General features: G+C 45.3%; 4 protein-coding genes across 7 annotated transcripts; 2 read left to right on the forward strand and 2 right to left on the reverse strand.

Moving 5' to 3' along the window:
• Positions 1-372: 372 nt before the first annotated feature.
• On the reverse strand, positions 373-2,537 carry LOC128305973 (peptidoglycan-recognition protein LB). Its single transcript, XM_053043629.1, has 3 exons — positions 1,903-2,537; positions 897-1,220; positions 373-824 (listed from the first exon to the last, which is right to left on the reverse strand). Exons 1-3 carry the CDS (start codon positions 1,985-1,987, stop codon positions 616-618), a joined length of 618 nt encoding a protein of 205 aa, XP_052899589.1. The 5' UTR covers positions 1,988-2,537; the 3' UTR covers positions 373-615.
• Positions 2,538-3,691: 1,154 nt separating this feature from the next.
• On the forward strand, positions 3,692-5,479 carry LOC128301785 (trichohyalin). Its single transcript, XM_053038418.1, has 2 exons — positions 3,692-4,058; positions 4,136-5,479. Exons 1-2 carry the CDS (start codon positions 3,779-3,781, stop codon positions 5,368-5,370), a joined length of 1,515 nt encoding a protein of 504 aa, XP_052894378.1. The 5' UTR covers positions 3,692-3,778; the 3' UTR covers positions 5,371-5,479.
• Positions 5,480-5,507: 28 nt separating this feature from the next.
• Positions 5,508-10,214, reverse strand: LOC128301796 (ras-related protein Rab-8A). Of its 2 annotated transcripts, XM_053038430.1 has the most exons (6): positions 10,062-10,214; positions 9,303-9,950; positions 7,738-7,798; positions 7,455-7,659; positions 7,226-7,366; positions 5,508-7,158 (listed from the first exon to the last, which is right to left on the reverse strand). In XM_053038430.1, exons 2-6 carry the CDS (start codon positions 9,424-9,426, stop codon positions 7,063-7,065), a joined length of 627 nt encoding a protein of 208 aa, XP_052894390.1. In that variant the 5' UTR covers positions 9,427-9,950; positions 10,062-10,214; the 3' UTR covers positions 5,508-7,062. The 2 variants fall into 2 exon arrangements, with proteins under 2 accessions (XP_052894390.1, XP_052894398.1); XM_053038438.1 differs by lacking the exon at positions 10,062-10,214 and having other exon boundaries at positions 9,303-10,007.
• Positions 10,215-10,580: 366 nt separating this feature from the next.
• On the forward strand, positions 10,581-24,888 carry LOC128302322 (ubiquitin carboxyl-terminal hydrolase 32). Of its 3 annotated transcripts, none has more exons than XM_053039121.1 (11): positions 10,581-11,504; positions 14,813-15,047; positions 16,015-18,743; positions 18,817-19,125; positions 19,670-20,007; positions 20,812-21,461; positions 21,615-21,781; positions 21,880-22,148; positions 22,215-22,400; positions 22,474-23,157; positions 23,237-24,888. In XM_053039121.1, the coding sequence occupies exons 1-11, from the start codon at positions 11,447-11,449 to the stop codon at positions 23,507-23,509; spliced, it is 5,898 nt and encodes a 1,965-aa protein (XP_052895081.1). In that variant the 5' UTR covers positions 10,581-11,446; the 3' UTR covers positions 23,510-24,888. The 3 variants fall into 3 exon arrangements, with proteins under 3 accessions (XP_052895081.1, XP_052895097.1, XP_052895090.1); XM_053039137.1 differs by having other exon boundaries at positions 19,670-19,950; XM_053039130.1 differs by having other exon boundaries at positions 19,691-20,007.
• The last annotated feature ends 13 nt before the right edge of the window (positions 24,889-24,901 follow it).

A 24,901-nucleotide genomic window follows, 5' to 3' on the forward strand; every position in this document is an offset into this window, starting at 1 on the left:
CATGCATTAGTTGTTTATTTTATTTATTTGGTTTGCTTTTCAACCATCGACACGCCGCACGAGCGCACGGCGAGTCCCAACTCAGCTGATTGCTGCTGTCTTTTGTACGATAAAATCCCCCCGATGAAGTTATAAAGCGATGGCTGGTAGTACGACGACGACGTTCGATTCCGTTTTGCCAATGAGGCCAAGAGCAAGATTGCGAGTAGTGGGACATAAATTACGTGATAGGAGCTACGGGATGTGCAAGACCTTGCCTCTTCAAGATTATCTTCATCCAAGGGCACGTGTGTTGAAGGGAAGATACAAATAGACGCGACGGCTTCAACAAGCTTCTTTATCGGCACAACAACCTCAAGAGATCTAGACTGTCTGTCATTTCTGGCTTTCTTTGACTCTGTTTACCCGGTGGCTGGATCTGGCCACTGGCCCGACCCAACTTGATGTCGCTTCAACTTTACATCGTTATATTGGCGATCTGTTTTTTTATTTATTTTCTTATAAATCACAATAGGAACGTATCATGTTTGCACGAGGTAGAATAATTAACGCACGTAAGTAAGGGGTTTTTGTGTAAAATACTTCAAAAGCGATTAATGAACCATTATCCTCTTTTTAGACACTGTTCTGATCAACGATGTCCGTCATCGGGTTGAAATGGGGCCATGTTTTGATCTCCTCGAACAACCGATCACCGGGACATTCGGTGGTACGCACCTGCCGATGTCCGAGCAAGGTGTAGTTCTGCGCTATGAGAGAGTTGCGGACACCGTACTCGATCAGCTGCTGTGCTGCAGTTAGCATGTTTTTGGGTGGCAAATCCGCTGTAACGAGATTGGAACAGTAGAGCGGTTTAGAGATCGTTCAATTCGCGTTGTCCGAGACCGCGTACTCACAAACCCAATCGCCTATTAGACAGATCCCAACGCTTCGATCGTTGTACCGCGGTGCGTGAGCACCAACGACATTGAATCCGCGTCCCTGGTACACACGGCCATCACCGCCGATAGCGAAGCTGTAGCCGATGTCATTCCACTGCCGCACGACCTGATGCATTTGCTGCATCTGTTGCATTGCCGCAATGCACGTCACACCGTTGTAGCACGCCGCCGGTATGTAGGAATGGTGTATGATGACGTACGGGATCGGACCGGCAAAACGTTCTACCCGCTTCGGTGGCGCAGCATTCCAGAAGTCGCGTGTCACATAGGGCACTGATTCTGCAACAAAGAAAAAAACAGAAAAACACAATGCAAATCGTTAATTGTGCCTGGGACATCATCGTCATCGTCATCGTTGGAGGAGATTGTAATCGAATGGGAGGAAATTTCCAGCTCTGGCTCGTGAAAGGGCATTTACATTGTTTGCTCAAACGGAAGCGGCTACCGTTGATCACGATCTCGATTAGACTGTGTCTAGGGGGGGATTAGTGTTTTACATTCACTACTGGATTGGAAGAAAACACACATTTCCCTTTTTAGCTAATCTCTATTTGGTCAGCCGTTTTTTGTTTAGGTTGTGTAAGGCTTTACCGACGTAAATAGCTTTTAAATGATAACAAGTACATTTATAGATTGTGCGTCATGAATTCAACGTAAAGGTCAATGTGAACAGACCGTGTAAGAAAATATTGTACCGAATTTTCTACAGAATTTCTCTTTTTTCGTACTTCAAAAATGCATTCTCCATGGCGTTATTGACATCGCCATTGGAATTCGCGTGTAAATCCAGTTCTTCGTGACAGGGGATTTTTGTCTGTATGTTGCTGAATGTCAGACGGACGGATGATCGGTTGAATGATGTGCTACGCACTTCACCGACCACTTAGCAAACACCCATTGGCAAAACCAATTACAATTGTTGTTTCCTTTTTTTAAGGTTTTTTTTTGTTACCAGACTTACCACACGCTTTACTGTCCACGGCAACGCAGGCGAGTGTGAGCACAATGGCAGCGAGACACAAGTAAAAGTCTTTCACTATGTCCATATTTGGGCAGGAGATTAGTAGAATTAGTTCACCCACTAAGCGATCCACGTTACTTCACAACTCCACTATCCACTACCAGTTCATCAACAATTTGTAAAACACGTGAACAATTTGCCAGCACGCAAACCGGTCATTTCATCAGCAAACACAATGAGTTCCGAAATTGTTGTCCAACATTTGATGCGTCGAACAAATAAATCACTGTCACGCGCGGGATAAGGACGCGGCGGCAGGTGTTTTGAGGACGGTAGGCTTTGTTTGGTGCCGAGTTGGTTTTTTTTTTGGGCCAACAGTAATATTATCATTACCAACAAGAAGGTATCTGAAGTGGGTCGAACTTCGCAGTACAAAAGTAAGCGCCACTCGTCCGAATTCTACCGTGTACCGTAGGTTCGTGCGATTCCCGTCCTTGGGTTCCCGGCAATGGGGTTTTTGATGATAACAGGGAATAAATACTGTACGAATGGAATGGAATACCACTTGTGCTCCGCGTGCTGCGTTTCGCGCAAATACGCACTTATCGTCAATGGGTTGTCGCGCGCAGGTTGAATTGATACTGTCGTGACAGAAGGCAGCCGGTTGGCGTTTAAATACATTCGCGCAATGTTTGAGGTGTGTTTCCAAACGCTGAGCCAACATTGCGTGAAATCTAGCAGCGAGTAAACGCGACCGCGAGAGAACCGCGGCACCAGAGAGCGCAGAGTGTGATCAATGAAGATCCCCGTCGAGTGCTGGGTCGTGGGGAAGGAGATAATCGGACTCGGTTTCACTTGAATCCGGAAGGGTGGGTTGCTGGGCGCATCGTGAAGCTAGTGGACGCTTTCCCAGCAGGCTTTACTTCGCGGGGATTCACCGATCGGTCGGGTGTAAAGATACGATCGCCGTCGGTGATTGAGTCGAGTGTCGAGTGCAAAAAAGGATAAGCTACGATGACCAATGGGGATCGGAAAATTCTTGACATATGATTCATGTGTCGACACAAGCGGGTTCATTAGGTCGTCTAAGGCATGACATAATGTTGTCAATTTCTTTATGTTGGAATTTCTGAAGGATAAATTTATAATACTTTATGGTTCGCTATTCATGCATCTCAGGTGGAGTATGTCTGGATCGGATTTCGTTTAACAGTTCAGAAATTTTTAAAACTCAACATTAATATCTTGAAAAAATGTTGTAACTCGCTGTCAGTGCGTGCAGTTGTGACAAATTGCTCACAGAGCCCATATTCATCCACAAGACGGGAATGTACCGATTTCGTGGTGGCCATTAGGGGTGTAACTTCTCACGCGATGTTTAGCCGCTCTGCAGCGCTGATGGGAGGAATTGTTTCCGTTTGTATTGCCGGTCGACAATCGGCTGTTGTTTACTCGCTCTTATATCTGTATAATCACGAAACCAAACAAACGAAACATTTAAAACGAAGCGGTAAAAAATGATTCACATACTGTCCCCCCCCCCCATGAGGTGCTTATTGATTAATTTCTTATCAAAATGCATCTCTTTGCACAACAGCAAGAGTGGGTGCTACCGACGAACCAACAATTGCGCAAGTTATGTCTGATTGATTGAAAGAGGTAGGACTGCGAAAAGTTTTTTTTTATCTATTTTGCTTATCTGCTTACCTTTCGTTTGGAGAGAGCATGTATATAACAATATTGTATTTCTTATTTTATTTGTCATCATCCTAGGAAGGACCGGAACAGTATCAGTGATCGCCGCTTTAAGCATTCATTCCTGCAAGACAGCTACTGCAGCAGCGATCGTTACAAGTTACATGTCCGGCTCTGCAGAATGCGTAGCGCAAAGTTACAAGCCGCGTTGGTGAAGCGTCGTGAAGCTGAACAAATAAAGTATCAAAAATCGGCCGCCGTAGAACGATACTACGACCAGTGGGGACGCATAACAAGTCGCTACGAATCATGGACAACGCCACAGTACTATCGGGAAGCGGAACAAGCGCTCAGGAAGCGGGAGGATGAAAAGAAGAAACAAGAAGCACTGGAATCCAAGCGCAACCGGCTGAAAGACTTGTTGAAGAAGGAAAATGAACAGTTGCAAAGTGAGATGGAAAGTAAGCGGTTTAAAAAGGCGAAGTTTTCTTGCGTGTGCGTCTCCAGAAATTCAAACTTTGTTTTCATCCACATTTAGATGTATCCCGACCGAAACCAAAAGCCGTGTCAACCGAAATCTTGGAAGGAATCCGATCGCGACTGCACAGCGCGGAAGAGGCCAAAAAGCGCATCGATCTCGAGGCAAATTTGTACAGCAAGTGGCGCCTAGGCTTCGATAAGGACGCAATCATTATGGACTCCAAAACGACCCATCAAGCCATGGCTAAGCTGAATTGGATCGATCGCCAGGTGGAGCTACAGCTGCAGGACGACAAGGATCGTCGCGAGCAGCAGGAGCGTGAACTGAAGCTGTGCGAGGAAGCCCGTCGCCGCGAGGAGTTTCTGCTCGAAAAGAATCGAATGCGTGAGCAGGAATTAAAAGAGCTTCGCGGCATGCAGGAAGTGCACATGGCCGAACTGAAATCTCGCGAACAGGAAGCGAACGAGCTGAAGATGTACGAGGTGCGATTGAAGACGAAAAAGGACGAGATGGCTACGGAGCTGGAGCAGCTGCGCGTCTACAACGATCTTCGGCGCGATCGTGTTGTTGCGATGCATAACTTGAGGCGCATTAAAATGCTGCTCCGCGAACGTTCCGAGGCAGTGCGCAATGACCTGCAGCATGACATACAGCTGCTGCAACGGATCAGTATCGATAATCCCGTGTCGTCCGATAGCGCCGAAGGTATCGAGTATCTGCGTCGAAAGTTTCAGCTCCAGCACGATCTCGAGGTGGAGCAGCAGATGACCATCGAAAATATGTACGAGTCGGAGGCAAAACACAACCTGTCGAAATGTGAAGACAAATGGAACAGTGAAGCGATCATACGAGAGCAACAGCTGCGCTGCCTGCTGGAGGATCGGTTAATGGACTTTGAGACGAAGCTGGTCGAGTGTACGCAAAGGCAACGGGAACTCATCGAGGTCCGTGAGCAGCACATCAAAGCCATCGAAGGGGCCAATCAGAGACTGAAGGAGCTGATGTCGGATAAGTCGCGGGATGAGTTCGTTACCTCGTCGAATAATAGCCAGTTGCGGGATCTGCTAGTGGAGCGTGATGGTGGTGGTGGAGGTGACAGTGGGAAACACAGGCGACCCTCAACACAGAACTCGCAACGAAGTAGTACCTTCAGTAGCATTTTTCCATTTGATGACCAATGTACCGGGTACAAGCTTGCTGAAAATCGGTCCTATACTGGTAGAGGCAGTGAGGCACCTGCCGAAGGACTGAGCGCACCACGATTTGGGAAGAAAAAAGTGGCCTGGTGCTAGGGCTGGACTGCACAACCTTTAGTACTCAATTCCGTCCGAGAGCAGTTTTCAAATCCGCCATGTTAGATGTAAAATGGGTTTTAGAATATTTATAGGACTAAGTTGTGGTTGTGTGCTTTGGAAATATATTTTTATAAGAAACACATCTTTTCCATTCGGGTTTAGTCCTCTGTTTCGTTCAACTTTTCAAAAATCAAATTACTATCTTACATGTTCCAGTGTTTTTTTTTTATTCTTTAGGTTCTACATCCATCAGCCCACGGATCCCCAATCACGTAAAGTTTAATATGCAAAAAAGACTACATGTATGTACGTTTGAGTGGAAAATGACGGGATTGAGCGGTTTCTAATATGGGGGAAACAATGAGTTACGGACTCCGGAGCCTTATTCACCTGGTCAACCGTCGTTACATGTGACAGGAACAAAAAACTATACACACACTTGCGCTCATCTGACTGGTCGGTGTTCTGCATTCGGTTTGTGATTCTGGCACCGGGAACTTTAACGCGATATGATGGTACACGTGGTGTTTTTGTGTGTGTGTGTATAAGATGAGGAGGTTTGCTATCACTCCAACCTGGCTAGCTTCTGGATCCTTTAGCTCTCATCAAGTCTACACCTATCGTCGATAGGCAGAGAAGATGCGAAATTCGCCACTAAATGTATGTTTGCAAATATTGGTGTGTACGTATCATAGTTTCACGTTACAAAACGACTTGGTCGTCAGCAAGCTTAAGCAAAAGACATGCTAAACACAATATCAACTATGTTGCTGATGGAATGATGGGTATTGGTTCGAGTACTTGTTTAGCGTTTCGCTTAGGCCTTTGAAATGGCATGTTTTGTTGTATATCCAGTGTTTCCACTCCAAAGTGTGATTGTTCCGTAATACTCCAACGAGAGTCATTTCGTTTTTGTTTCTTGCTTGTTAGCAAAAGGTCTCAAAAAAGCGGGTACGTAAGAAAAATAAAAGAAAAAATCCTTCTTCCATTATTGTTTCCCTTGTGTTTTGTTCTATTGTTTTACACAAAGCGTACACGCACATTAATGAAGGTTTTTCTATTGACATCTATTTGCTAAAGTGACGTTTGCACAACACATACTCTTCTATCTGTCTCCGTTCAACCACTACAGCTTTTTTATCGAAGAATAAACTATGAGTTCTAGAATTCATGTTCTTCCGAAACCATCGTTACTTAAAAAACTAGCTTTCGTTACCGAAACAATTTCTTCCATTTCGATCAAATGAATTGTGTTGAACAACACACCCTACAGCCATCGCAGGTCTCTTAAAACACGGCAATCCGTACGGAAAGCGGTAAGCATTGCAAGAAACTACTACCCTTGAAAAAGCATTATCGGGAACCGATTGATTCCAGATTGATCTACATGACAAATCTTTCTGACAAACGGAACCACGTCCGAGCGCCGTGAGAACGTTTCGATTTCGTGTGCTTTGAAGAAGCTTTCCTCTCTTTTAAACCTCAGACAGCATAAAGTGGAGACATCTTCCCTACCACTTGTGTCTCAGGGGGGTCTATGCATGTGACGTGCAGTGATGAATGTTGCGTTATCCTGTTGTCCCTCGACACTATCCGTTTACATACATTTTTAAATAATAATAATGATAATTATTATTTAGTGTGTTATATAAAAAAATAATAATTATTAATAGTAGGACTACTACAAGGTCAAAACAGATTGCACTTTGATAGCCAACTCGGTGCCTTCCGTGGTTCAACTTGCGGCTTCAGCTGATGACCACCTTTCGGTGGATTGTTCGCTTCCTACAAGACGAAATGAAGAAACAGATGTTAGCAATATCGCATTTCGACGTAAAGCACCATAGCTTACCATTCGCTTCTCCATTTTACATTTAATGTCGCGGGCAAGGGTGAAAAATGCTTCGTCCACGTTGATGCTCGCCTTTGCCGAAGTTTCCATAAATTTGATGCCATATTCAACTGCTAGCTGTTCGCCTCTAACACGGGTAACCTGAACGAAATGCGAAAAAACGGTTGTTTAAACATTCTTCTGTTGCGTACCACCCCGCTGCGCCCATTAATGGCCAATTGCGCTGTACCTGTCGTTTTTCATTAAGCTCACACTTATTGCCGAGCAGCATCTTTTCCACGTCGGCCGCTGCATTCTCCTCGATGTTTCGAATCCAGTTTTTGATGTTTTCGAACGATTTCTCCTGTGTGATGTCGTATACCAGCATGATGCCCATAGCTCCCCGGTAATAGGCAGTCGTGATTGTACGGAATCGTTCCTGTCCCGCTGTGTCCCTATGGAGGATTAAGATTCAAAAGCCAAATCTTTGAGTCAAACGCGGGCGTATGATTAAGATACTGAGGGAAACTGACCATATTTGCAGCTTTATCTTTTTCCCATCCAGATCGATAGTCCTTATTTTGAAGTCGATGCCTAAAATAATAAGAAAATGATAAATTTAATTTACTTTTTGTCGTTGGTTAAATATAAAAACATGGTTTTGTTGTTGTCAGTGATAGTACAACTTTGGAAGTGCCTTCACGTGCTAATCCGATTAAGTACGAGATGAACGAATAAGACTGAGAGCTCCTAAGCTAATCCGGCAGATGGTTGCCAAAGATTCGATCGTTTTTTGCCACACATCAGTGAGCGGGACAAACCTCCCTAAAGTAGTGATTTAATCACAACAGAGCTACTATTGGATGTTGCAGGGAGAGCAGTTCACTGTTACGAAGCGGCAGAGGGACAGGAGACGCTGCTTGTGTGGCGCAGTATGATCATACAAAGATATTTTTATCTTATTGTCATTCTATTTGCATTGCTTCCAATTGAGTCGCGCATATCCCTTGAATGTGTTGCAAAATGCGAACATTGCAAGCAGCTAGACGACGGCATGCGGACACACACAGTTTGCAATATTTTAACGTTTCCGTATCTGATCTACAGCAAAGCCCCCCTTCGGTCGTAATTCCAAACGTATCCAAACCGATGGACTATGACGGATAGGAAGAGACCGGATTAAGACGAAAGCTGAAACGACGGTGCCAAGCAAGGGAAGGGGCGCGAGTGTTTTATTTGAGTTGTATAAATATCGCTCTCCTTAGGCGAATGGAATAGAAAAAAAAACTTCGATTGTTTTTAGATGGCAATGCGTTTGCTGCAAAAGCGATTCATGCTTCCTTTTTTCTAGCAGTTGTGCGTAACAGCCGCGTACAGGTTTCGATAACCTTTCCTAGAAACGAATTGGTAGATAAACTGCTAAATATAAGCAAACAAAACAACATGAGAAGCACACCGGATAAGGGACCGATGCTTCTGGACTGCAGTGTATCACACACGGAATCAATAATTGATAAGGTTGTCGCTGGCTGCCCCCGGGGTAAGCTTATCTAAAATGGTCTAATAGTTCTCGTTCTGGTGCAAAATGTTCAGCTGTGAAGTAATAGCATGACAAAAAAATGAAAACAAATAACAGAAAACTTCTTATCACACTCTCGTGAGTAGATGATTGCGGGGTCCACCCGTATATATCTACGGAATTCTGCTTATGACCGATCTATCAGCCTACACACAAAGCGGCAAGAAAAGCCACATATATCCGAACCAAACTTTGTCCGATATATGGCCGGAAAAGGCCTCGCCCAAGAAAGTGGAAGTTGACCGAAGGAGATTTGGGGTTTTGGGGTGTTTGGAAATACTAAAAGCTGCTCCAGATCGGACTGCTCTCGATAGTCTGGAAGGAAGTGAGTGGGTGGGTGGAGCAGAAAGAAGGCTTTACCACCTTGTCATAACGACAGGTGTCGTCGTCGTCGTCATGGTATTACTCATAGTAAGACCAGTTTCTTTCTGTGTGTAGTAGGCAGCATTATTAAATCGCGATTGCTTGTTGCCCAGTTGTCGAAGGCACAAGGTCGACATCATCATGTTTATTACTCACCGATTGTACTGATGAATGTGGTATTGAAGGCATCCTCCGAGAAGCGGAACAGTATGCAGGTTTTGCCAACGCCGGAATCGCCGATAAGTAAAAGTTTGAACAGATAGTCGTAAGTTTTCGCCATGTCTGCTTCGTTGGACTTTGGGCACCGGAACTCTGTGCGTGCGTAAGTATGACGAGGGGGTGGGTAGCTAGCTGGGAGCTGGGTCGTCGACACTTATTGCTTTGTGATCTGTCAGAAGACACAAAAAAACCCCGTTCGGCGACAATACACTGCGAGAGGGGTTTCTTTCTTGTCCACCGTCCCTATGAGACGTGCAATTCACAGCTCCGCGGTCGGGGTTTGATTTCGTTCCGACACTTTTACACGTCCCGCTAGAACCCAATTCACATAGAGTTGAGTTTTGCGGCTCGTTTGGTGAGGGTCCCGAAGTCGGCTTCAGGGATCTGAGGTGCGGTGGGTGCTCCTTGCGCTGCGATTGCGATGACGAAAACTACTGCTAACAGCCAGCAGGCAGAACAACGCGACACGAGACAAATCAACACGGCACGGGGATGGTAAGCCTGCAAAGTCCGTCCGGGGGCTGGTATTTTCGAAACGGGCAAGAAAAAAACTTTCCTTTTACTCGTCACACCGTTTTCCTGTGGCTGAGCGTAACAACGTAAAACGAAAACGGGAAAATGAGAAATAGACTTCGACGTCGCTTTTTGTTGCAATCACGCACGCAGAAAACGTCAAACTGGGTACGTCAAACATACCGAAGGCACAACTATACGTCGTGAATTCACCAGACCGGGAAAAGACACAATATTTGAGTTTGTATCACAACACTTAAACATCCGGTTTTGAAAAGAAAAAAGGACGATTTGAAGGCAATTTCGCTTTCCAAAACTACTAAAGTGGCTACCGTTTAGGAGAAAAATCGCGACCATAGACCAAATGAGCAACTAGCTTTGACAGATAACAGGTGGAAGTTGCTCAAAATATTCCAGGCTGTCATCGATGGCTGGCGCTCAGAGGCATAGTGATGGGCGATTTTCGATAAATGGGATGTAAAATTGGTTTAAAATTACAAAATTGGCAATTGGTGATAAAAGGGCGTCTCAGAAGAAGTGCCTTTTGTTCTTGTTTGTTAAATTAGTGTTATATACCAATCGCTAATGTTAAAATTTCATTTTAAAAATCGTTAGAAAATGTAAACATTTGACGAGATCGCCTTTTCATGTTTTCCCACCGTGCCTCAGTTTTGACGTTCCTGCGAATGGATTCCAACAAGAGAGACCTTTAAACATTTCCATTGCGGAAAACGAGGAATTTGCAAGTGCGTCCCGTTTTGCAAAATTGTTTTGGACGGTGGCAGGTGTTTGAGAAGTGATAATTGTTGTGGTAGCCCAAATCGTTGCGTTTTGTGTTTGTTTGTCAGTTAACAAGATACACTTGTCGGGCAAGGCGCTCGGGTGTTGTGTGGCTAGTTTAAGTGCAATCAGCGTTTGATATCTGTGCGACGTATTCACGGGCAAAAAAGGTGCAGTGTACAAAACAAGGGAGCAAATTGCGTTGTATTACCATACACATCCACACGCACACGTCTCGCTGACAGGGTGGAATTTTTCGCGTTTCGCTATTTGATGGGGCTTTCCCGTTGAGCAGAAGAAAAGCGCCCATCAGTGTACGGGGGCGAACGTGTGCTGATAGTGTGTAGTAAAGAAAGTGTGACGCAATGAAAAAATCGCTTCTGCTGACTGCCGCTCAACCCATTCCCATCGACGCAGTAGCACCTTGAAATCATGTTACAACGGGGAAAGCGAAAAGTTTAGGAGGAGGGAAACAAGTAAATTAGTGTAGCCTGTGTGTTGTTTTGTTCAAGGATCAAATTCGCGAACGTGAATGTTTGTGTGCAAAAGTGGTGGAGTAAAGTATTTTAATCGTGCAAGTAGCTTTGCTCCTTCTCCGCGAGATCGATCCGTCCCGGGGAATCATCAACGTAAGCCATGCAAAGTGACATGAATGAGCTAGGTTCCGAAGTACTGGATAACTGCCCGTAACTGCAGCTGAAGGAGCCTGGGTAGGAGTAGTTGAAGAGAAGGAGGAGGCAAGGGAAAAGGTCTCGATCTCGATCAACGCAATCACACACAAAGCAATCATGGGAGCGAAGGATTCGAAGCCGTCCTGCATCAGCTACGAGGAGGCCGTCAAACGGGGTAAGTAGTGGCTTTTTTTGTGAGTCGTCAGGTTCGTGGAACTCCTCTCATCACTATGTCCACTTACGACTGGGTCAAAACGTGATGCACACCTGCAACCATCCCTTAACGTCCACGTTACTAGAGGAGTGCAATTGAAGTGCGCAGCTCAATGAACGAATAGCGGCAATAGGGGTGAGTGCTGCGGTAGTGCGGATTCACTTGGCCACACTCATCGTCCACGACATACAGCGGGCCGCGAATGAAAGCTAATTAGCAAACATCACGTCACCGATAGAGTTGTAATATAATGTTCCCTTTTGCGCTATGTCCGGTCGTTGTGCGTGGCTTGGTGTGGGGATTTTACTATGGAGACAGAATTTATAGCAGCATTACACTTGCCCGTTCTAGAATGTGAAGTGGACGATACTCAGCAGGCTAGAACTCTGCTAACTTGGGGCATAGCGTTGGGCTGAGTGAGAATGGGTTGCTTGATGCATAAAAGTAATTCCCTAGTTTGGAAGGTGTTTTTTTATGCTGACAGTGCGACTACTTTACCAGCAGAACTAACATGACAAAGGAATTTATTGATTTTACGTTATGCTGCAGTTCCGTTCCAATGGCCGTTTGCTTTTTCTACTGCAACACAACTGTTTCTAGAGGTGGGAATATCTTTCCCTTTATGAAAACATGGTCCTTTCGCGCAGACGGCACTTTTCGTTGTACCACACATAAGCATCTAGGCGAAAATTTAGCTGCCGGGTTTTCTTTGTGTCCCAACCGCCACGGGGATGTTTTGCTGAAGTCAAGGATTGTTTTAAATATTCAAATCAAACAAAAACCTGAACCGGCCACTACACGGCGGACGCAGCGAGACACATTCCACCGTTGTCCGGCAAAGATTAGATTAGACAAGACTGTTTGCCTTAGACTGCGCCTTTTCAATGTATGTACATAAAGAAAATTTTCCGTCTCTAACGTTGTGTGACATTTTTTTTTATTTAAAAACAAAAGCTGTACTTCACTTAAACATCCCATATTGCGTCTGTTGCGGAACGGTCTTAAGAAGAAACCCCATGGAACAGATGTGGAGAAGAATGACATTGATTGGGAGAAGTATCAATCACTTCCTGCTGCTGCTGCTGCTGCTGCTGCTGCTCTGTTTACGGTGTTGTGGTGGTGATGATGGAATGAATAACGATTAGCTAATGCTTTCGTCATTAGGTCGCAGTAGGTTGATTAGATGGTTGACCATCGACAAGCAATGAATCGTACGAGTGTAAATTTTGGACCGACCCACACAGCACTGGTGGTGTGTTCATTGTTTCGTGTGCAGTGCAAGTTTTCCACGCTGATAGCGTTTTTATCGCTGCGTTGTTTTGCTAATTTTCTGAGTTTTCTGAGTACCGTCGAACAAAAGTAATAGCGTGCCGGGAAGCGAGTGCGTTTTTGTGGTTCTGTGTTGGACTGGAACTTTTACCTAATGAGAAGAACGATGGGACGAAATTGGAGTCAGAACTGAGACAATTAACAAGACAACAAGACACACATTTACTGGAATCGTTTTCAAATGTTTTTTGTTATTTTTTTTTTTTGGACTGTCTCATCGAAGATTGATTTGCGCCCAAGGTGAAATGATAAGCAGGTTTGGAGAGTTTGCATTTATGTGCTCTAATTACGCGTGGAAAGTGGAATGAGCTGTTGCCATTAAGATTATTTAAATTAAGAGTAACGCGGACATTGGAATACTTTTTACGCGCCTTCTGAATGTAGCAATGCTTTAAAGAGTGTTAAAGGTTATTTCGCCAGTCTTGGAAATTCTCCTTTTTTTCATTGTCCGGGTTGTCCGGGTATTTGTGAGGTTTGGTGCTGGGATATCTTTAACAGTAACGAAATATCATACGTTGGTTGGAGTTTTGTTTGCGTAACAGAATTTACCAGTTGGTGACAATTTGAGTTTAATCAAAAGGTAAATATTTACACGCGAGACTAAAAACTGAGGAGATCTGGTTGCGTTGTAATGTTGGTTGATGAGTGAGAAGAGCGCTGCGGAAACGTCAAGGGAATGAATTGTTCCATGGCTTGCTTGAGTTGCCTGATATGCGTTATGCGGTGCAAATAAAATAATAAGAAAAAAAGATTGATCGTTTAACTTTCATTAAAATCTATTATGCATTTCTGTTTTAAAAATGCTGTTCTGAGCTATTAGTATTGTTCTGCCAGTCAACTAGAACACCTCGGATATTTACGCGCAAACAGATGAGATTGCGATGGATTGCTGAGCCATTTTCGTCTAGAATTACAATTGATGACTTACTACAGCGCTTGAAGTTATGAATGGCGATAGCCGCCGTTTGCGCTGTGGCTATAAAAAAACATTGCATGAATAGATTGAGCTTTTGCTGCTGTTGCTTGGCTAGGGGGATAATTCCGCTCGCTTGATTTGCGCCTTCTCGCTCGGACTGGTTGACATTGAAACACGGGGAAAGGAATTGGACGATTGGTGGGATGCTGATCGCGGGAAGCGCAGCACTGGGTCGATGTAATAGAGTGGAACCAGTGTGCGCTAAACCCGGGCATTTTCCTGCACTTGTAAACACCTTCGTTGCGAGCGGAAATGTGTTGAACGCGAGAAGGAATGAATGTGGCGCAAACAACGCAAACATGCAACTCCCGCTAGTCCACCGCACACACGAAGGGATTCTTTATGCAAGCAGAGGCCACATGCTTCTAACTCTCAATGTACCGTATTATGGATTTTTGAAAAGAAGTGTATTTTTATTCTTATCAAACCGGGTATCAGAAAGCGTAAAACCATCAACTGTATCAACGGAAGCTTATTTCGTATCTGAAAGGATTGTCCATTTCCATTTTGCATGACAATTAAGTAAACGTTTATTTCCGTTTGGGTTTCGATTGCGCTACACTAAGGGTTAATCGTTTTATCTAGCCTCAAGAGCTGCAACAGCAATAGTTTTGGTTGTAGTGGATTAAACACCCTCTCTTGGTTGGTGGTCGGTGTTTTCTGCAGAAGGTGCTGCTACCGAGCAGCAAAAACACATAATAAGGGCGAACGTGTTTGTGGCTCTTCCGATGCTAGCACCAACCGAAGGCACGTTGCTCTAGATGGAAATGGGCTGGGTGTGGCTGAAAGCGCCTGCTAATAAATGAGTGCAGATAAAGCGATCAGAATATAAGTTGTTCCACTGTGTTTGAGACCACCGGAACTAGCACGCCTTTTGCAAATGAAATATCGTTATGAGAATGTCGATTTATTCTGTTAATTTATGCTAGCAACATTCATTACCGCTTTGCTATTTTCTTTTCAGTGACGGACTCTGAGCTGCGACGCATCAAGGATGCGTTTAAACGATCGGCTGGCACCAGCGGATCAGTGCTGAGCAAATGTGCCTTCATGCAGGATGTACTCGGCGATGGCGTACCTTCGGTGGTGGCCGATTGGCTGTACACGGCGTGCGGCGGTACCGCCAAGGGGATCGCCTTCAAAGAGCTGCTTTGCGGCCTCGTTCTACTGACGAAAGGAACACAGGATGAGAAAATCAAGTAAGCATGTGGACGCGTGTGGTGTGCAATCTTGCTTTCAAGGACGAGGGCACTTTCTTATCATCGAACACTTCGATAGTTCACCCATTGTTCGAATGCTAAACCAGCTATTCCGTTTTACGAACAGCTCCAATGTCCGAAGCCAATGTAGAGACCACCTTCAAAACCTATCAATTTCCAATGTTCCATCATCAAACCACCCTCCCCCACCGCCTGGCGAGTGTGTGGTATGCGTGGAAGTTTATTTATATTGTCTTGTTATCGACGGCTTTTGATATCGCTTGGTATCATCATTGCTTAAGGGCAGCTAACGGTATCAGTACTTGTGTGTGTGTGTGTACGTATCTTATCATCGATAACAGAACGCAACGCGATCAGTTCGATTGGACGCATTTGCAAACGATGGAAAGGATAGCCAACGCGTTGTACATTTATCCGCAAAGGCTTATGGACGATGATATAGCGACTACTTGTCACAGTTACTTGCGGATTTCCGTTTTATCTGTTTTTTTTTCTCTTCAAATGATGCACCATTCGGATGTGTGTGTATTTGCTGTATTATTGTCTATGCGCTATGTGAGTATTGAGCAGTTAAACTGCTAAACGGTGAAACATTCCACTTGTTGCCGGAAACGCTAATTGAACACCTTTTGGGGCATATTGAGCAAATCTGCCGAACGAAAAAGGATCGTTCCAAGGGTAGCCAATTATCCAATTAGAATGCAAGGCCACACCTGCAGAATATGACGTGCGTGGTTTCTAAGCCAGGGTTGTTGCCCTCTTGTCAATGGGGAGTGGCGGATACTGGTGATTATAGTTTAACGTAAATGTTTGTTGTTCACTAATTGAGCCTGTTTGATGGTTGGTTGTTGAAAATCATAGTTACTGGTAGACATACTCTAAATGTACCAACGCTCTATTTCTGTTGCTAATAGTGCTGATTTGTGTTTTTGTGATTTATTTCCAGATTTCTTTGGACGCTGTACTGCAACGACTCTGGCACGCATATACTCAAACAGGAGTTCCAAAAAGCCATACAAATCGAAACTACCTACCAAAGCAATGCCACCAATAGCACCAGCAACACCACCAATTGTAGCAATATTAATAATAACAATCAATCGGTAGTGAATAGGAACAATCAGCAGCAACAATTGCACTGGAACCGGTTTCAGGTGTCACTATTCGGCCAGAGCGATCGCGTCACGTTCGAGCAGTTCAAGTCATGGATACAGATGCACCGTGGTGCGACGGCCTTATCGAAGTGGTTGCTGCAGGATGCATGCGTAAACCTCAGTTCCGAGCTAGAAACGCCTACCTTTTACCAGAGCTTGGCCGGAGTCACCCATCTGGAAGAGCAGGACATTGGTGACCTTGAAAAGGTGTTCTGGTTGCTGAAGGGTGCCGCCGTCACGGGACAGCTAGACTTGGAATCGCTCGGGCCGCTGGTCAGTCCACCCGTTCCAAAAGCGGCCCTCGGTGGCGTATTCCTCGCGTTCGACGAAAACCACGACGGACACATTGATTTCAAAGAGCTGTGCTGTGGTGTGAGTGCCGCCTGTCGAGGACCCAGCGTGGAACGGAGCAAGTTTTGCTTCAAAGTATTCGATATTGATCGTGATGGAGTGTTGAGTTTTGTGGAGATAAGGCAGATGATCGACATATTGCTGTCGGTGGCTCGTGAAGCAAATGTTAGTGTATATCGGAATCTGAACCACGACAAGGTGCTTGCCGAGCTGCATCGACGAGCAACGAAGGGGGGAAATGGAAGTAAAGAAAATGCTAGCGAGGCCGAAAGGATGTCGTCGCTGGATAGTGCCTGTGCAGCGAATATCCCCGAGTTTAAGTTCACTCAAGAAGATTTCCTGATCTGGAGCATCGAAAGCAGTTCGAATCTGGTCCAACCATTTCTAGACCTCCTGTTTGAAGTTTGTCACATAGTGTTGGGGTTGCGGCCACAGTGCCGTCATCTCGAAGGCGACATAGTGCGCGGTTGGTTGTCGCGGGAGGTCCGTCGTGGTTACAAAGTGGGACAGTTTTGGTATTTGATATCGTCAGACTGGTGGCAGCACTGGTCACAGTACACGCAACTGTCATCGCCTAGTTCGTCCTGCGTGCATTGTAAGACCACTGGTACAAGCTATGCGAACAATCGCGCCAATGCCAGTGCTAGTGGGGTGCACTCTCTAATGCCCAACGGAGGAGGTGGTACAAGCGCCGGAACGGTCGATGAGGCAATGATCTGTGATGAAAGCTTTACGTCCAACTCGACCGAGAGTATGGGCGATTTACTGGGAGCGGGGGATTCATCTAGTCTGGGCTCGGGAAGCAGTGGAATTTCGTACGGTCGGCATGCAGGCAGTGCACCCGGTCCCATCGATAACAGCTGCCTAATAGCGCCGAACATTTACAAGCAAATACCGACACTGACCGGTGAAGGTGGACGCTTGAAGAGAGATCTTACTTTGGTGCAGCATCGTGACTTCGAATTAGTTCCGGACTCGCTCTGGAAAGCATTAGCCCAATGGTACGGTGGTCCGCTGCCCTTGCCAAGACAGGTCATTCAACCTCACAGTATTGGGGATGTCGAATTGGAACTTTATCCGTTGAACTTGAGGATACTACGTCACCAAAACCAACCGGCACAGCAGCAGCATGGTCAGATGGCTGGAAGTAGTGCTTGGGCCAGCATGTCCGGAGGATACGGTGCATTAACTACGGGCAGTTATCCAACTACGGTCTCTTCGGTACCAGCCGTTTTACATCCGCCTAAGAAATATCTCGCTTACACGGCTGCCTTCAGTCGTTTGGCCACTATAAAGCAGGTAGCCGAGTTCCTATGCCAAAGATTGAAGTTAAAACCGGAGGATATTCGGCTCTGGCATCTCGTACCGACACCTACTGGTATCAGCGAATTCCCTTACCTGCTGGAGGAAGATCAGTTGACGCTGCATGAGCTATCGATTGGTGATACCGATCAGATTCTGCTGGAGATCCGTAATAAAGATCTCACCTGGCCGGAGGAGCTCGGTTCATTGGCACTTTCGCAGGGCTCCGGAGGCACTAGTTTGGATCGGCGAGGTACAATTGCTTCGATCCAATCCCAACATCCTCCGGGTGCGACAGGACTCCACAACCTGGGCAATACATGCTTCATGAATGCAGCTCTCCAGGTCCTGTTCAACACTCAACCACTCACGCAGTACTTCATCCAGAAGAAGCATCTGTACGAGTTGAATACAACGAACAAGATGGGCACGAAAGGACAACTAGTGATTCGTTACGCAGAACTGTTGCGCGATGTATGGACGGCCTCGACACGTTCCATTGCTCCACTGAAGTTGCGCTTTTGTGTGACAAAGCATGCGCCTCAGTTTTCAGGCGGAGGACAGCACGATTCTCAGGAGCTGCTCGATTGGCTGCTGGATTCGCTTCACGAGGATTTGAATCGCGTGATGGAGAAGCCGTACACGGAGTTGAAGGATTCGGATGGACGTTCGGATGTGATCGTAGCGACGGAAGCATGGAGTCAGCACCATGCCCGCAATCAGAGTATAATTGTTGACTTGTTTTACGGACAGTTGAAGTCGAAGGTAACATGTCAGGGTTGTGGCCGAGATTCGGTCCGATTCGACCCGTTCAGCTTGCTAAGTTTACCACTTCCTGTGGAGAATTACACATACTGCGAAGTACTCGGTGAGTAGACCTGCCAGAAATGCGGCAATAATTGCGTTACGGCTAGCATTGACGATTGCATTTTGAATTGCAGTGATGCTACTGGACGGCTCTGTACCGGTGAAGTATGGTTTGCGGATGAATTCGGAAATGAAGTACTGGGATCTCAAGAAACATTTGAGTGAATTGTGCGCTCTAGAGCCGGATCAAATGTTGATCTGTGAACTATCGAACTCGCAAATACGACTCATCCTGCCCAACGAGATTCGAATTAAGCCGAGTACTGCCTGTGAGCTGTATGCGTACGAGCTGCCAAAGGTCGACAGTGTGCTCCGATCTCGCGCTGGTTCTGAGTTGGCCATTAACATCGAGAAAGGACTCAAGGATATTCAGCGGAATCAAGGTATGTTGCAACGTACGCAAATTTGTGAAATTCATATCCGTTTTATGTATATGCCATTGCTGTTTCGTAAAGTTTACGTTTTCTGTGCATTTTTGTTTTATAATGGAAGGAGGAATAATGTCCCCCAAGCAATTGTTGGCCATGATACTACATGATTTAAGTTTGCGTATCATAATGTTGATTTTAATTGTGTTTGTTTTTCTTTTTCATTTTTGTTCCTCATGTGTTTTTTTTTTTCAATCATTCTCTGACCCATTTTTCCTGTTCCGTCTCATGATCATCGACGTTAATCCTGTAAACGACGTTACTCTTTCACACGGCATGCCCCACTGCTCATAATCACTGTTGCCTCTTCATATCTGTGTGTTCTTCTCATTTTCTCATGTGAATGCCTGAATTGAATTGTTCCAACTATCTCACCATTCTGTGGCGTGGTTCTCATCATATCGTGCCTCATTACCACATCATCACTTCTCAATGAGGACCGAAACATCTTCCTTCACACAAAATCCGTTCCGAAAATCTGTACCGTACTGCAATCCAGCTCTTCTAATACCATCATTAGACCCGCACCAGCTTACGACAAGCTCGATCAACACCACAATCTCGTCCACATCGTCGTCAGCGTCCTCCTCCTCGACGGCCACGACTGACGATACGGCCGCCATTACCGGACGTAAGCCGGGATCCGCTACAGGTGGCGGATCTAAGCCGTTAACGAACGGAGTGCTCTGTAATGGCGGATCAGCCGGAGGAGGAGGTGTCGATGGTGGAGCCAGTAATGGAGCGACGGTGGCTAACCGCAGGACTTCGGCCACGTCGAAGGTAAGCCGGTGCTTTGGCAACACACTCTGCATGCCCCCGAATATGTTGTGCTTCAAGGTATGGTTGTGTATATAAGTTATTTTTTACTCAATAGTTTGTGTTAATGTGTACGTACATATTTAGCTAGCGAAGTGCAGTTCCACCCGAAATGTTTCCTTTGAGTTGAGCAGATCGAGCTGTGATGTGCTCAGGTTCAGTATATATATAAGATAAACTCAAACGAAAATTGAACTTGGATCAGGTCGAACGTTTGTTTGGAAATTTGAACATTCCACAGGTGATCTAAACATTTATCTTTGCACCATGGTCGTTTAATACTGTAAATACGCGACCTAGTGTAAATTATTTTTATAACTTTGAAGTTTTATTTTGGTAAAAAAAACACTAATGCTTTTTAGAATGAAATATTTTTATTTTATGATTGATTAGAATTGTAATGTACTTTTTACTGAAAACATTCACTAAATATGACCTGTATATATCGGTTTTATGCCTATTTTATTCTTTTTATTAATACTGTGGTTGTTGGATGTGGCTAGGAAAAGATAATAGCGTTCCAATACACACAACATTCTTGGCAATTGTATAACATGCGTAGAATCTATTAACCGTAGCAATATAGTTGGTATTAAACCATCCTCACACAAACAAACAACAACAAAACAAAAACATTTCAGGGGGCATTTATATAAATTTTTTTTATCACAATTAATGTAAATTATAGTTTTCACCTGTAAAGCAATGTGTGCGTTATTAGTTGCCAATCTTAGTATAGCTAGAAGTGTAGGTGGCAAACGACGGAATGATGTGCGTCTGTAAGACGCGTTTAATCCGTTTGTGATGATGACTTCTTACTTACAGCACATTCCGGAAATCAGCACTAGCCCGGACAGTACGTTCGTATATGGCGCAGGGCAGTACAGCGAGCTGACCACGGGGTACGGTAGCAATGGATACGGTACCAGTGTAATCGGAAATCAGAAGCTAAACACGCATGCGTCCGCCACACAGCAGCCATCGAAAGATCCCAACCGATCGAAAACGATATCGACGACCAATTTGTTGAACAACGCCGATAACGGTTGGAGCAGTGGTAACGGCGTTGGGTGCGACTTGTCGAATACGCACCATCTGCATCACCCGTACGAATGTACCGATTGCGATAATATCTACATGGGAGAGGACATGCCACCGTACGGCGATCCCCAGCAGGGTGATGCGATAAGTCTAAGTGCAATTAGTAAGCGACCGCATGGTTTTGCGGGCGGAACAGCGGGTCTGCGAAAGACGAACTATTTGATAGCGGTCCATCGGAAGCTCAGCAGACAGGATACGTATTTCCTGTCGCATCACAAATCGAAACCGGGACTGTTCGGTGTACCACTGCTGATTCCTTGCTACGACGGAGTCACCAACAAAGAGCTGTACTGTTCCGTTTGGTTGCAGGTGGCCCGTTTACTCAGTCCACTGCCACCAACACCGCCAGACCAATCGAACCATGCTACCGACTGGTGAGTCATTGATTAGCTTGTGTTTAACACGCCTCTGGTGATTAAGCGCACGGTGCTTGAATGGGCGATAAATAATAATGATCTATTTGTCTTATCTTTCTGCTTTCTTCCTTTACCGCAACTCACCTGCGTGCGCCTCCATCAATCCGGCAGTGATGATAGTCTAGGGTACGATTTTCCGTTCACGTTGCGTGCAGTAGGAAGCGGCGGTCGTATGTGTGCCCTCTGCCCGTGGTCACGTTTTTGCCGTGGTTGTGAGATTCCGTGCAATGATGAACCGCTGCTGCAGGGATTGATTTGTTCGGCACCCGGTTCAACAAGTAAGTGTATTGTTTGTTTTGTTTCCCCGCCCAACGATCAATTTACATGCATATGGTTTGCGAATGATTCACGAGCCGCGTTGAACGATTTGTTGCAGGTAATAGCTCCACACCAAATCTATCTTCACGCGAACAAACACCGACCTTACGACGGAAGGGATATGCGGCTAGTTCGTCCGGTAGCTCGTCGTTAGATGGAGCTACCAACCAGCAACAGCAACCATCCTCGATGGGTACGTTGCCGACGACATCATCGTCGTCACCGGTTGCATCGTTGCAGAGTTCCATCAATGCACGATCCATCCAAATTGCCATAGATTGGGATCCAACAGCACTTCACTTACGTTACCAAAGCACACGCGAACGGGTATGTGGATGATATTTCCCCAGAGAGAGATAGAGACGAGCGTCTAATCGATGTTTTTTCTCACAGCTATGGACCGTACACGAATCGGTGGCGATATGCCGCAAACAACAAACGGAACCCGTCGATCTGGATCACTGTCTACGGGCCTTTACCTCAGAAGAAAAGCTAGAACAATGGTACCACTGTTCGCATTGTAAACAGAAAAAGCCAGCCACTAAAAAGCTGCAGATCTGGAAATTACCTCCCATTTTGGTAGGTTTTTTAGTTTATTACCTAAAATCGAAGTGTTTGTTACTGATGTATTAATTTCCATCCATTCTGCCAGATTGTGCATTTGAAGCGCTTCAACTACGTCAGTGGCAAATGGGTAAAGTCGCAGAAGGTAGTCAACTTCCCGTACGAAGGCTTCGATCCAACGCCCTATCTTGCCTCCGTGCCGCAGGAGACAATTCTACGCCATCGCGATCTGCTCGAAGGTTTATCCGCTGGTCCGCGTGGCGATGGACGCAATCGAGACTGCCACGAGGAGTTTGTAGAGTTCGATCGGGAAATGTCCATGATCGATGAAGCAAGCGATGAGATTTCACTATCATCTCTGCGGCTAAACGGTGCGAGGGATAGCGAGGGCGGTTGTGATAGTGACGATGGCGGTACTAACAGCGATCGCCGACAGGACGAATTAGATGGCAAACCGCGGAGCAGTATTATAACACCGGCCGTTGTCGGTTTCAATCATGTGTCGAGTCCTCGTCAGTTGCCGGACGGCGATGTACTGGGCGGCGGTTGTAGTTCCTCGGTCGGTAATGAAAGCACTACCGCATCCACGTCTGTGCGAATAAAGTCGGCATGTTCGGTGCGCAGCAGTGATTCCACGCGTCGACAGCGACTAGTGTCTACTAGTCTTACGAAGACTCCGATCATTGATGGGGAATTGACAGATTTCCACAAACATCATCTGAAGCCCGATTGTGATCCGTTCGAGTTGAAGTATCAGCTTTATGCTGCTGTGGTAAGTGGTATCTTCGTACGAGAGACGTTTTCGATGGTAAAATGATTATACGTATGATTGGTTCTCCCTCCCCCATTAGTGCCATTCGGGAATGCTTAACGGTGGACATTATATCTCCTATGCGGCCAATCCGAACGGTTCGTGGTATTGTTACAATGATAGCTCCTGTCGCGAAATACCTACACGGCCAAAGATTGATCCCAGCACGGCCTATCTGCTGTTTTACGAGCGACGCGATCTGGAGTATGGACCGTATCTACCTAAAGTAGACGGAAGGCAGTTGCCCAGCGAAGGCCTTCTCGACCTCGATGACAGTGATAATGATTTAAAGAAGATGTGTTCGCTTATGTAAGGACGAGGAACAAGGATGCGGTGCGTTGAAGTTTCTTTTGTGGATTTTCTTTTCGGAGGAAATAATTAAACCGCTCGACGCCAAGATATATAGGGTAGCTAAACGAAACAATATAATTCAATGTACGCCATTCTTTAATCACAAGCAACTAGTTCCGGAACGTAGTTTAGCTTAAATTGATAAAATCAACCGTATAATCAAAGTGTTTCACGTCTTATGCAATCGAAATAGGGATTGTTTTTGCGATCCATTGCCTCTAGGGAGCGTACAGCAGAATCACTAGGCAGAAGGTTTAGAAGAAGGCACACCGTGTAACAGCTGGCATGACATTGATGGAGTTGCGGGTGTATTGGGTAATGGGTCCGGGTCAATGAGGGGTTGTTCGTGGTGTGCTTTCGATGGGAAGGATATTGGTAAACAGGCGCATCGTATTTTAGTTTTTACGCGTTGCTTTTGCATAAATTGCTATAGGCTTTACATTTTTCTACGAAAAATATAGCGACATAAGCATACCACTGATTGCCTGCTTTAAGTTGGCCAATGCTTCGAATGCGTGTTACGAATTTTCGATGCGCTGTGATGTACTATTTGCAGAAAGATGGATGATTTTGAAGCGAGAGCGAGAACATTCCACATACATATGGCCTACGGTGAAACTATCGTTAGACCTTTTGAAAGCCATTTGGGAATGGGGGAATTGTGCGTTTATTGTGCTTAGTTTTTGATTTATGAGCGAAGCGAATTCAGGAATTTACTAATGGAATATCGATATTGTAAGCAATAGATATTATTGAAGAGGAGGCAAACCATCAGCTGATGGTCGCGGGATGCCTCTCTTTGCCGCGGGAGATCTGTCCTCGATTATGTGTTAGAGTGCTTCACTACCACACCCGTGAGCTGTAATTGTGCGCGTTTGGTGGTTCGTTATGATAGATTTTGTTTTCGTTTTTAACTGTTTGGTTATTCGTACCTTTATTGTTCAAAGCCATTAAACCAAGATATTGCAGCGAGCAATCTGAAGAATTAACTCACTGATATGTTGTTACGCAGACACACACGTTCCTTGTTATAACGGTAATACGAATGTGTGGTAAGCTTTTGTAATTGGTCTTCTGCCGTTCAAATATCTCGTTACGTTTCTCGTGTCATTCTTTAAATTTTTGTTTCGTACGCATGTTATTTCATAATGCGGATACTGCTGCGTATGACTTAGTTCAGCATCACCAGATACCGGAACGTGCGATCCGTGGATCGTGGAAACAAGCGGACGCTACACTACTGTTGGTTTGGGTTGATCCTCTGTTTAATTGTTATTTTTGTACATGCATAGGTTTTTATTTTGGTAGTTGTTTAAATAAAGAAGAATAATCTATACAATCTGTGCGAATGTTC

Source organism: Anopheles moucheti, chromosome 2, assembly GCF_943734755.1.
Source record: "Anopheles moucheti chromosome 2, idAnoMoucSN_F20_07, whole genome shotgun sequence".
NCBI classification, from domain to species: Eukaryota; Metazoa; Arthropoda; class Insecta; order Diptera; family Culicidae; genus Anopheles; species Anopheles moucheti.